Source organism: Erythrolamprus reginae, chromosome 1 (assembly GCF_031021105.1).
Source record: "Erythrolamprus reginae isolate rEryReg1 chromosome 1, rEryReg1.hap1, whole genome shotgun sequence".
Classification (NCBI taxonomy): domain Eukaryota; kingdom Metazoa; phylum Chordata; class Lepidosauria; order Squamata; family Dipsadidae; genus Erythrolamprus; species Erythrolamprus reginae.
Window position 1 is genome coordinate 216,602,918 of NC_091950.1, and position 12,582 is coordinate 216,615,499.

Genomic DNA, 12,582 nt, shown 5'->3' on the forward strand with positions numbered 1-12,582 from the left:
AATCTATGTTATTCTTCAATATATTTTTAATAAGTCAACAGAAAAAAATCATTAATAAAAGTCTCTACATTATTCCCAAATCACCCATTTTAATAAGAATTGTGCAGTAAAACAATATGTCAACTTTTAAACTATTCGATATTCATAAAGTGGTAGATAAGACATAGCTTAAATGTGCCTACTTATTTGTAGAAAATTTTACTGCAGCATATATTTTAGTGGTAGGCATTTTTAAAACTACATACATTACATAAATATATTTATGTTGCAAATTCTAAATTTTCAAAGCTTTCTTGCAGGTATCCACAATAGAAAGCTCTAAAATTATCTAGTTGGGAAAAAAAACCCAGTTCAATGGTCCTCCACTCTTGCCCACCCCTGGTGCTTTTCTGATGTTGTTGCAATGAATCAATACATTACATTGCAACATGATTTAGACCTTTGAACAACAGCCATCAAGAAAATCAAATTTGATTTTTTAAGACTATGACATGACAGGGACAGAAATTGTCCAAATCAGAATAAAACATTATTCAGTTATGATTACCACCCCCTTGGATCTGCTTTTCTCCATGTTTCTAGTTTCTTTTACTCCTAACAATATAAGCTTTAAGAGAGAAAAAACAGATAGAAAGAAGAAGGATATGCAGTAACAAACCTTAATGACCCCTTTGATTTCCCTGAGCAAACTCCATCAATATATACCATGAAATGTTATTTTTTAGATCCTAATTAAGGTTGTGACCAGCCTTTAAAATTCATTAAACTCATACTGAAGCCAAATCTTAACGTCTTACCATCTAGTCTCCAAGGGAGGCATGCATTTGGCTTTACAACTTAATAAATCCATTTTCAATTTAAATGCATTTGTTACTAAAGCTTTGGGTGCTGGACTGTTTATATTAAAATAGCTAAACTTAAAAAAACCATTAAGTTATACATTCAAATGTTAACTTGGGTGCTACAAGTGTTATGTTTCTTCATCTTAGTGCTGTAGTACTGCTTTGCAAACATTTTATTCTGTCACAACTTCCTGACATTTCTTATTCAGCCAGACTAAAGACAATCCCTAGGCAGTGATTCTTGAGAATCACTAATTCTAAATTTTCAGTGCTATGGAGGAGGTCCAATAGTTTTAAACTGTACTTATTACTATCCTTAACCTTCAAAAAAATGCTAAATGGCAATGATTAAAAACATGAGGAAAACATTTATTGCTTCAAGAAGGCTGGATCAACAAATTAATTTACTGTATCGCTGACCTCTTCTCACTTATAACACAAATCTGTTTTATTTTCTCATCAGACATAAAATATTTTTGCCTAAAACTATAAAATTTAATTGTATAGACTTACATACTCTACTGAGATCTATCTTATAAAATGTCCAGAAGCTTCAGGTGCTGCAAAATACAGTTGCTAGTGTAATGCATAGTAGAAAATCCATTTTGCCCCAGTACTGAATAACACAAGTTAGATCATTAGTTGCTTTTCTAGCTACAAATTGTACAATAACATTCAGAAAAGGATAAAATCTAGCAGGCAGATAACTTCAGAACCACTCAACTGGAAAATCAGATTTATCCATATAGAAAATATTGTGGTTGTCCAGATTAACCAATTTACTCATGAAATCATTCAGTAACACCATATCCTTTGCCACTTTTCTAGCTTTCTGCGACTGAACTATTTCAATCTCCTGCTTTGTTATCTAATAAACATGACAGAATTCCCCAAAACATTCAGGGCTTTCATGATTTAGTGTAAGACAGACAGGCAGACAGAAATCATTGACATTGATTTTCTTATGGATCATTCTCATGTTGGGTTTATACATGGAGTCTTGGCAGATGAGCTGCGAAATGAATAATTCCAATTTTTCCAAAAATAACCCTGTTCAGTGCAATTATGAAAATGTGATGCAGACAATTAGATCTGTCACTGAATACTCTTCTAGTAGAGCAATAATTACTGTAAATACTAGGTTCAAACATTATGTCAAAATAAAGATAAAGAGTCAATGTAGACCAGAACAGTAGCTGACCTCCAGTTTTTCATAAGGAATAAATATCTTTTTAAGTGAAACCCAAGAGTTTTTTATTTTCCTGAATTTTCCAATCTCACAGAATTTGACTATTTTTTAATACGGTAGATTTCTGGAGTGGGAAAGATGTAGACAGTGTAGATTATTCCCCATGTCTCATTCTCCCTCGTAAACCCCAAATTTTTGGAAGGGTTGCCCTGGTTTGGATAAATTCCTTAGCCCAGGAATTCGACTGCCAAAGCATCTTATTTCTTGGTAGTTGCATTTCATTTTTCTCCTGACTCTGTAGCAAGGGATATTGTTGGAACATTTCTCATCATCAGGTTGTCTCTGCCTGAAGTGAGAAAGACAATGGGGAGTTCTTTGAGGGGAAAGAATTAGTGTTAGAATTCATTAATAAATTGATCTTTAAAAATAGAGGTTATCCAAATTAGCCGACTCAATCTGTTCTATATTTCCTCGATTCTAAGAGCAAGGCGTGGTCTGCTCTATCTCTTCCCCGTTTTCTAGCCTTTTTCACTGTAAAAGCCTGAGAAAATCAATCATGAGAGTTCCCACCACTTATTGCAGACTATATTGTATACAGCACCTTTTTTACTAGTGCAGTATACAGGTCCTCAATGGAAGGCAGGTTGGCAGCAATTGTTTTTTCTGCAGTTGTGATTATCCTCTGAAGTCTGTATCAGTCTTGTTGGGTTGCAGAACCAAACCAGACAGTTATAGAGGTCAAGATGACAGACTCAATGCTATGGGGGGAAAAGATGGTGAAACTCAAAATAGAAAAATATTTCTCCAAATATAAAGATGATATTATGCAAGTGGTTTTCAAAACAAACTATTATGATAACCAAGAAAAGACAGACGATGAAAGCCTTGAGCAATAAGAAAGATACCAAATGCAGGCTACCAAGGTCAATCAAGAAAGAACAGGAAAAGAGTTCATTCAAGGAAATCAACAAGTAAAGGAATATAACATAAAAAGGGATATGCGAGGTATTTTGAGTACAATCCAAGACAATGGAAAATGTACAGCTTACACAGGATGCTCAAGAATAATGATGGGAAGAAGAAACTGGAAACACCACAGTGAGACACTCTAGAAAGAGTGGGCTCTTATTAGCAAAATTTCAGGCTGACAAGCCACTGTTGATGGGGGGCGGGGGTGTCTTCATACCAGATCTATCCTGTAGGGAAAGAGAAGAATAGGCATAGGCAAATCTCTTGAAGGTCAGAGGAAAACCTCTTCGAACCATGGCCATCACAAACTGGGAGCACTGGAATATGTTTTGTGCAGGAATGGTGAATTGAGTGGAGTATCGACAATGGGTAAGTGATTGCCAAAATATATTCAAGAAAAAAAATCTGTTTAAAGAACTTTTCCGTTATCCCAATAAAGAATTAGCAATTAGTTTGGCATGGGGGGAAAGTGAAAGAAGCGGAATGTTTAAATACAAGCCTAAAATGGAGGCTGAGATTATTAAAGTGTTTTGAGAAGGAAGCAGCTGTTTAAGAAGAGTGGAAGTAATATTAAATTTGGAGTATTAAAAAAAGAACAAACAAAAATGTAAAATCAATTCTACAAGACATAAGACAGCATCAGATCAGTTATCAAATATGAAAGCACTAGGTATAAATGAAGTGAATTGCTTAAAGTTGTGGAAGAGGCAGTTAAAAGGCTAACAGTTCCATGTCAACTAATAGGGAGTAATGGTAGGGGGCCTTAAAGTTTGAAAAAAAATTAATGGACACATCCATACTGCAGAAGTTAAATAAAATTTGACAGAGTAATGATATTCTTGACTAAATTCTCAGTTGCAACCAGGTGAATGTTTTCCTCTCAGCTTCAAGAAAATATTCTGTACTAACTAAAAATTCCATGACATTTCATGAGACAGAACATTACAGCAGCTAATCAATAGGTACAAATCTTAACAAAGACATCAAACAATTATATGACCTTTACAGCTGAATATTATTTAATTATTCTTTGTCATAAAATTGTCAGAGATTTCTTTTTTAGGGAAAAAACATTGGTCTCTTTTTCCTTCTAACCAGTATTTTCCAAGAGCACCTCAGATTGTTTATATTTTAGATCAAATATGCTATTTCCCAGAGTTGCTTTAGAAAATACTTCTATGGAAACTATGCTGGCTATGTAACAGACAATGAAAAAGTTGGAAGGGCCTTTGGAAGTCTTCCACTCAATTCCCAGGAGACCCTATACCAGTGATGGCAAACATATGGCACAGGTGCCACATGGAGCCATATCTGCTGGCACGTGAGCCGTTGCCCTAGCTCAGCTCCAATGTGCATGTTTGTGCCAGCCAGCTGATTTTTGGCTCACACAGACGCTCTGGGGAAGGAGTTTTTGGCTTCCAGAGAGACTTCAGGGGTGTGGGGAAGGGCATTTTTACCCTTCTGTGGCTCCAGGGAAGGCTTTGGAGCCTGGGGAGGGTAAAAAACGAACCTACTGGGCCCACCAGAATTTTGGGAAAGAGGCCGTTTCCAGCCTCCAGAGGGCCTCTGAGGGGCAGGGGAAGCTGTTTTCTCCCTCCCCAGGCATTGAATTAGGGGTGTGGGCACTCACACATATGCAATAGCACACGTGCACACTCTTTTGGCACCCAAGGAAAAACAGGTTCACCATCACTGCCCTATACTATTTGGGACAAATGGCTCTCCAATCATTTGGTAAAAACTTTCAGTGAAAGAGCACACACAAGTTAATGTCCCCTGTCCCCACCAACAAAGTCGAGTTCTTGTAGGACTTGCATATACTAACATAGGAACTGGAAGGAGGAAATAAGAAAAAAATAATTTGATGAAAATGCTGAAAAATAACTGAAAATTATCTATGGCAAATATGACACTGCAATAGTATTCTGGGAAACTCACTGATATTCCAGAAGAAGCAGGAGGAGGAGCTGACTTACTCTTAACCATCCTCAATACAGTTAGAAATGCCTCCTTGTTTATACAAGACTTTGGGAGCACTATGAGTGATCTTCATCTTTTTAGAGACTGGATGTGGGGCATTGAATAACACTGTTAATCCTAGTCCTTTACACTGTGTATCCAATGCTTAACCTGCAACTGTCAACAAATCAAAATATTTTAAAATGTCACAAAATTCCAAGAATCTTTTCCCAAAGAACTCAAATGAGGTAAAGGCCTCTTTTAAATAAATTCTTGTCATGTGGAAAATTTGTTGTGCAAATTAAAGTTTTTAAAATTTGGCAACATGTTGGTAGCCAAGATATGTTGGCCATGCATCCCTACAACGCCATCTGGTACACCTAGATGACACCCAGTTCCTTCCATTCAAAACCTGGTGTGTGTGTGTTTTTTTCAAAGCTGTTAATAAAGACTTTATCCTCTACTGAATTGTTGGAATGAATGGAAAATATTCCTTCTTCTGTATTCTTCCTTTTAATTTATTGCAGTTTTATAAATAACAAGGATTAACAAAACTTTGAAGGGATATTTCTTTTGAAAAATAACAAATAAAGCACCTTCTTGTGAAGTACAGTATTTTGTGAAGAGGTGAATTTGCTTCTAAGGGAGAAAGTAAAACAACCAAGTTGCTTTCTCTTGCTGTTTTAGATATTCTATGAGAAGGCTGGGAAAAGATTTCTTTCATACATTACAGAAGAGCCTTGAGGTCAATCAGATTGACCTGGTGAAGTGAATTAGTTCATCTATTCATTCTGTGAGCAAATCACATCATTTCTATAATACAAACCACTACAGAGAAATGACTTTGAGTTGCTTAGCATCCAGCTCCTCAGAAATGTCTGTCCAATGCTGCACTCGGTAAAGCAGACTCATAAAGTATAGTCAAAAGACCCCTGGGGATCTCCCAAGACCCACTTGAGGGTCCTTAAAATAAAAATTACTTTCCAGATTTTGAATGTATTTACAAAATTTTAGAGCAATGATACTCTCTTCATTATTATGTTTATTCAAAATATAATTTTAATTAATATTATGTTAATATACAATGAGTTATTATTACTGTTATTTTTACACATTTCAGTAAATGTTCTACCATGGTGTCTGTTTTAATTTTTAATCTGCTAAAAATCAATAAAAATAACTCATAAAAACAAAACAACTTTGGAGCCCAACAGAATTTTTAAAAGTGGGAAGGTAGAACAAATTTATGAAGCACTGCTCTAATGCATTGCACAGAGTTATGACTTTATATTGTTGTTATTGGAACCCATTTCATATCAGGAGAATAAAAAAGAATAAAATTAATTTTCCAAGTTTGAAGTAGAACAATTGGTTTGTTTTTTAATTGGGTCACTGAAGCATTTTTTTCAAAATAAGAAGCATCCTTAAACTAATGAATGTTAAATGATTACCATAAACATGCTACTTGTATCTATTTTTCCTTTCAAGAATGTATTTTCTTTAGTTGTTTTCTTTATATGCTAATAGCTACAATTTATAACATTAACTGGAGATGCTATTTTTGCTGAGACATCTGTGAGGGGGTAATCTCAGGTAAAAATAAACAAAAACATGAATTCTTTAAGAACCACTAAAGAACAACAAAATAACATAGTGAGAATATGTAGATTTTCCACCTGCTGCTCTTATTTCTTTAAGTTTATCAATCTCAAAATACACTTAACAATTTATGTTATTGTTTCAAATTACTAAAACTACATGAATCAACTGAGGACACTATTTTTAAAAATAAATTCTCTTAAAGCCTGATATGGAATGGAAAGATGTCTGGGAGCCATCCTATATATATAAGCATATATGTACAAGTTAGTCATCCATTAATTTTTCTGGAGGCCTCTTATAAGTTTTGATAAATAAGAGGTGATAAGTAGTGGATCAACCCGCATTCTTTTGCCACTGGCATCATTTTATCTTACCTTTTGCGTTATATGGATTGAGACAGAACAATTGAACTTTTCAAGTACTCATTTGTATGTGCATGTGTATGTGTATTATGTGTATAAATCAAATCTGGCCAAATCCCAATAAAGAAAGTCAGGCAATGGATCACATTATCATGTGGCTAAAGTAGAGTATCTCTGAACCTTGGGGAAAAAATTCTGGATTCACTGCATTCCTCTGGAGTTCCACCATTCTACAAAAACACAAAAACCTCTACAATGTGGCTTAATGACAAGGGAGATAAAACTTATCTAGATTTTTATCAGGTTGCATGGAAATATGGCTAGTTGATTGGTTTGGGACGTGTTTTGCATGATACTTTCTGTATTTTGTCTATAGCATGCATCTTGAGTATCATAATTTCACAGGCAGATTTCTTTTGGGCATTGTGGTCTCTTCTGTTCTTCCATTACCTTGACAGTAGCATCAAACCCTTTAGCTTTGTTGGTGATTAGAAAGGAAGCCAGGTGTTCATCTATGTTTGCCTAGATGGGTAAGTGAATTCTAATCATGGTCCAGACTTTTCTAGTGACTATAGCTGCATCTTAGCAGAAAGGAGGGGTAGACTGTTAATATTCCCTGCAGTGAAAGGGGTGAAGACCTGGACTTGTCCATCCACATAAGGAATATGTTGAGTCCTGAAGAGAGCCATAATTGCTTCCGCGATCAACAAGTTTGGTACATTACCCATACCTGACAGTGTTCATTATTTGAAACTTGATGTGCAAAGGACACATGTACACTTTTTACTAATCTAAAGCTGAATTGGCACCCATCCTAGCCTCCAGGTCTATAACACTTCTAACAAAGTGCCTCTTGGTGATTTGCCGGGACTTCCACCCATTTTTCCTGAACTTCAGTCATCCATTCTGTACCCAAGTTCTCACATAAACAGCTCTTCATACAATCCCTATAATTATGATACTCTGGTATTCGTCCCTTGCTTTCCTGTCTCAATGTGTCAACAGCTTTTGCCTAGACTAAGAAAAGGGGATGGATGAAAAACTCAAATCTGTTTTATGACAGGAAGACACAAAAGAAAAATATTCACATTCTCTGTCAAAGGAATGCAGTTTTACAGACTTATCTACACTGGAAATCTATGGACTAATGCCCCAATTACTTTAACTGCTACTCTGGGATCATTTCTCCGACCAACACACCCAAGCAGGTGATTTCAGCTTAATCATTGATGTGGTGCTCCTTGGCAGCAACTAGAGTATTGTTCCAGTCATCACAATTCTTGGGAGAAGACCATGAAGCAACCTCAACAGCCTTTTTAACTATCTAAGGGATGAAGTTTGGGGTATTCCTCTATTCAGTCAAGAAATTGTTTTAAAAATTACCCAAAATATATATTATGAATCTGCTAGTCAATCACACAAGAACTCATTATATTATGCTTCTCTGAGGCAAGATGCCAAGCTTTTATAGTAAGACATTACAGCACACAATAAAAGTATGCATTAGAACAAGAACCTTACCATATATCATTAATAGCTAAATGATTCTGTCCTGTCTTATCTGCTTATCCATTAGTAATCTTGGAATGTCCCAAATTCCTGGGCATGCAATGTTACTAAGTAACATCCTTCTGGACCACAATTTAGCTAAAGGTTAAAAGTTTAAACTTGATACTTTAACCTAACAGAATATTCTTCCAGTAGAAAATCATTCCATTCATTCAGTCTTTAGCTTCCATCACAATTCCCAATATTAACTTTTATCACCTTTTTAAAAAGGCATCATTAATTTTTATCACTTTTTCTCTAAGCACATTCCCATCTCTTCAATGTAACTGATATTTGGCAAAACTATTCTATAAAGAAATGTGTCTTCATCATACATTATTATGATCCAAAATAATGGAACCACACCAAATATTTGTGTGACATCACTAGTTCTTGCATTAATTCCTGTATAATGCTATACATTTCCCTCCTTGCAAATGGCTTTCCTAAACGTTCGTTCATTCATTCATTCATTCATTCATTCATTCATTCATTCATTCATTCATTTGATTTTTATGCCGCCCTTTCCCTTATACTCAGGGCGATTTACAACACTTTTTAACAAAGCCAGCATATTGCCCCCACAATCCATGTCCTCATTTTACCCACCTCGGAAGGATGGAAGGCTGAGTCAACCTTAAGCCAGTGATGAGATCTGAACTGCTGACTTACAGATCTACAGTCAGCTTCAGTGGCCTGCAGTCTACCTGCTGCGCCACTCCAGCTCTAAATATTTCACCTTGTTCTGCTGAAACAAAAATCATAACTATTTTCCCCTTGCCAAGATTATAGGAGAACAAAGCTCTTTTCTCTTCTCCCAAACCATACTCCAGATCCATTCACTATGTCAAAACAGACATAGAGTTTGGATAAAGTAGTTTTGAATTGATAAAGCAGTAAAATACATTTTTATACTTTAAAATGGTACATTTTAAAACTTTAAGGTGCCCTAATTTCGTATAGAAAACAAAATAATAAGCCTTCTATTCATTTTCATGTGACATTTGCTCATTTTAAAATTTTCTGTCAGCATACCCTGACCACGAGCAACAGAATATAATATATTGAGGAAGCAAACAATAATTTCTATTTTTAAGGTAGCTTCATGATATTGTTTTTCATCTAGCCTCTGAAGTACTGCTAAGGAAGCACAGGGAAACAGCCTGGAGCTTCACATCATAGAGAAAGTATATTTATTCTGTTTCCTAAGTTGACAGGTTGTGGTTGGTGATGAAATTCCCCATAATTCCACAAGGTATGTATTTCTTTGCAATATTTAGTGGCCAGCCCACTCTGAAGCAGCTGAGCAGTTTGTAGAAAATGTCAGATCAATCTAAGCAAAACTATGATAAGACAAAGAAAGGGAACAAGAACAACACTAATAAGAGCATTCTATCACAGCATTCACAAATCTTTCTAAAGTCATAAACTCCACACTGACTCAATAGCAAATGTGTTACATGTATTTCAAAGGAATTGAGACATCACTTACCCGTAAAAAGGAGAGATCTCGGTTATGTTCAATGCTGGTGATTTCTAGATTGCCCATTACTACTTCACAATTCTCATAATATTTCCGCAATGTACGATACTGTTGCTCAAGGTCAGAGAGAGAGCTCAATTTGTTCTCAGTGCCAGCACAAACTGTAAAAAAAAAAGAGGGGAAATGGGAATAATGAATAATAATAAATAAATAAATGCTCCAAAATTCATGTATTAGATGATTGTTGGTACACATATGAAAGATATTTCAGCAAATTAATTTAGGTATATATGAATTATTTCATGGCTACAGTGATTTCCCCACTCTTCTAATTTTGCACTATTCACTGCTAAATGCAACATTAAGAAAATTATTTGAAAATCCATCAGAATTGCAAATGTGAAGCCCTCAGAATAGATGGCATGGAATTCTGAACAAAAATGAGAAAAGCATAACCACAATAAAAGTCCAGAAGTGTGCACATCCTGCACTGGGTCTAGAAGCAGTTAAATCAATGCTTTCACTGAACTTATATCAGTGGCTTGCCATTATAGCAGAAACACTTCTGCTCCTAATAGAAAATTTTTGTTTGTTTAAATATTTCTTCTAACACAAATAATGAAGAATAAGTAAAGAAAATAGGAAAAATGAATTTTGAAATCAGTTATATATAGGGGGCAAGGTCATTTGTGCCCTCTCACAAAAAGCCCCAAAAGTGCAGAATTTGGCTATTTTACAAAATCAGCTATCGTACTTACTCTCCTCACCCTATTCAATAAAAAGTCTATCTTTATTAGTTTACAAGTTTCACTTCCCTGTGCTAAAATCAAACAAGTATACAAAGAAGGCATTAAATTTTTTTAAAAATATTACTATAAGTCTCAAACACGTGTTTTCTCAGGGATGTGATAAACTAAATATGATGAGATTTGGCAATCATGTACAACTACTAGAAATTTTTAAAAAATCATTTCCAGAATAATGATTGGATATCACGGTACTGTCCTATGCACCGAACATACAAAAATAAAGGGGGTTGTTATTTTCCAGACCAAAGGGAGTATATTTTGTTCAGGAGGGACCCAGAACACTCTGCTATGATCAGGTATGAGAGCAAGGAAAATGGGAAAGCTGTCAAGGAAGGTAACGTGTCAGCAATGGAAGCTAAGCAGATGAAAGGGCTGCGAATAAGGGGGGGATAGATGATGATCCCATTTGATATACCCCTTGTGTCTTGTGCTTGTGCCTCATGTGCATGGAAATATTTCTACCAAAAAGCTATGTAGGCTCATTAAATATATAGTTAGTAAACATGATAAACATTTTTTTAACTATAGAAAATTTGCAGCAAAATATGTCTGCACTTTGTCACTTTGTTTCTTCTTTGTTTCTTTACATTTCTGAAAGTTACTGTTAAATGATTAGGTAAAATTTGTGGAGGCAGGACATTTCTGTAGTGACTGTGAGAGAGATCTCGGAGTCTTGGTGGATAACCAACTAAATATGAGTCAGAAATGTGCAATTCCACTGGTGGAAATGAAGATGCGTGCACAGCTCCAGCTGATCGGCGGCTGTCACTTCCTGGATTACTAGTCTTGGCTCAGTTCTCATTTTTTCCCCTGCTGCTGCATCTGCACTCCTTGCTTTTTTCCTCTTTCCTTCTTCCTGGCCTCAGATGAGCTTCCCTCTCTCCTACCAGCAACCCTCCAGCCTCATGCAGCCACCTCCCGCCTGAGGTGCAAGCAGAAGGCATGGGTGGAAGCGGTGCTGGCAGCATTTATGCTTCTGGCAGCACCCATTCGCCTAGCTATCCAGCCTAAGATGGGGGGGCAACCCATGAAGGAGATTGCGGGAAACGCGAAGCAAATTGTCACCCCAGCGAGCGATACTGGTAAGGTTGTAAGTCAAGGACTTCAGAGTTCACTTCAACGATGATGATTATTCAAGCCACTCCCACCTGGTCACATGGCTGGCAAGCCACACCTACCTAGTCACATGGCCATTAAGCCACACCCACAAAATAAGCCTAACCCACAGTGTGGCAATAAAAATTTTGGCTGCCCATTACTGGATAACACTCCAAGACTAGAGAGGTACTAATACCACTCTATAAGCCCCTAGTTAGACAATACCTAGAGTATTGCATTCAATTTTGGTCACCACATAAAGGACATTGAAACTCTATAGAAAGTACAGAAGAGAGCAAACAGAATGATAAAGGGACTGGAAACCAAGCCATACGAGGAAAGATTGCAGGAACTGGGCTTGGATAGTCTAGGAAAGAGAAGATCCAGGGGGGACATGATAGTAGTCTTCAAATAATTGAGGGGCTCTCAAGAGAGGAGGGAGTCACACTATTTTCCAGAGTACCAGAGGGTCAGACTAGGAGCAACAGATGGAAGCTGAAAAGGAAGAATTTTCTTTTGGTGAGAATGATCAACCAGTGGAATGGCTCGCCAGTGGAGGTTGTGAACACCCCAACACTCAACACTTTCAAAAAGAGATTGGACTGTGGGTGGTGGGTCTCCTGCTTGAGCAGGATGTTGGACTAGATGGATGGATGGATGGATGGACGGACAGATATACAGTGGTACCTCTACTTACAAACTTAATTCATTCCATGACCAG

The 12,582-nt window shown here is 36.5% G+C and overlaps 1 protein-coding gene across 1 annotated transcript in view; it reads right to left on the reverse strand.

Moving 5' to 3' along the window:
• ERBB4 (erb-b2 receptor tyrosine kinase 4) overlaps positions 1–12,582 on the reverse strand; it is a 1,218,240-nt gene that overhangs the window by 787,248 nt on the left and 418,410 nt on the right. The window contains exon 2 of the mRNA XM_070732179.1: positions 9,964–10,115. Coding sequence (XP_070588280.1) covers positions 9,964–10,115 — 152 coding nt within the window. The remainder of the gene's footprint in view (positions 1–9,963; positions 10,116–12,582) is intronic.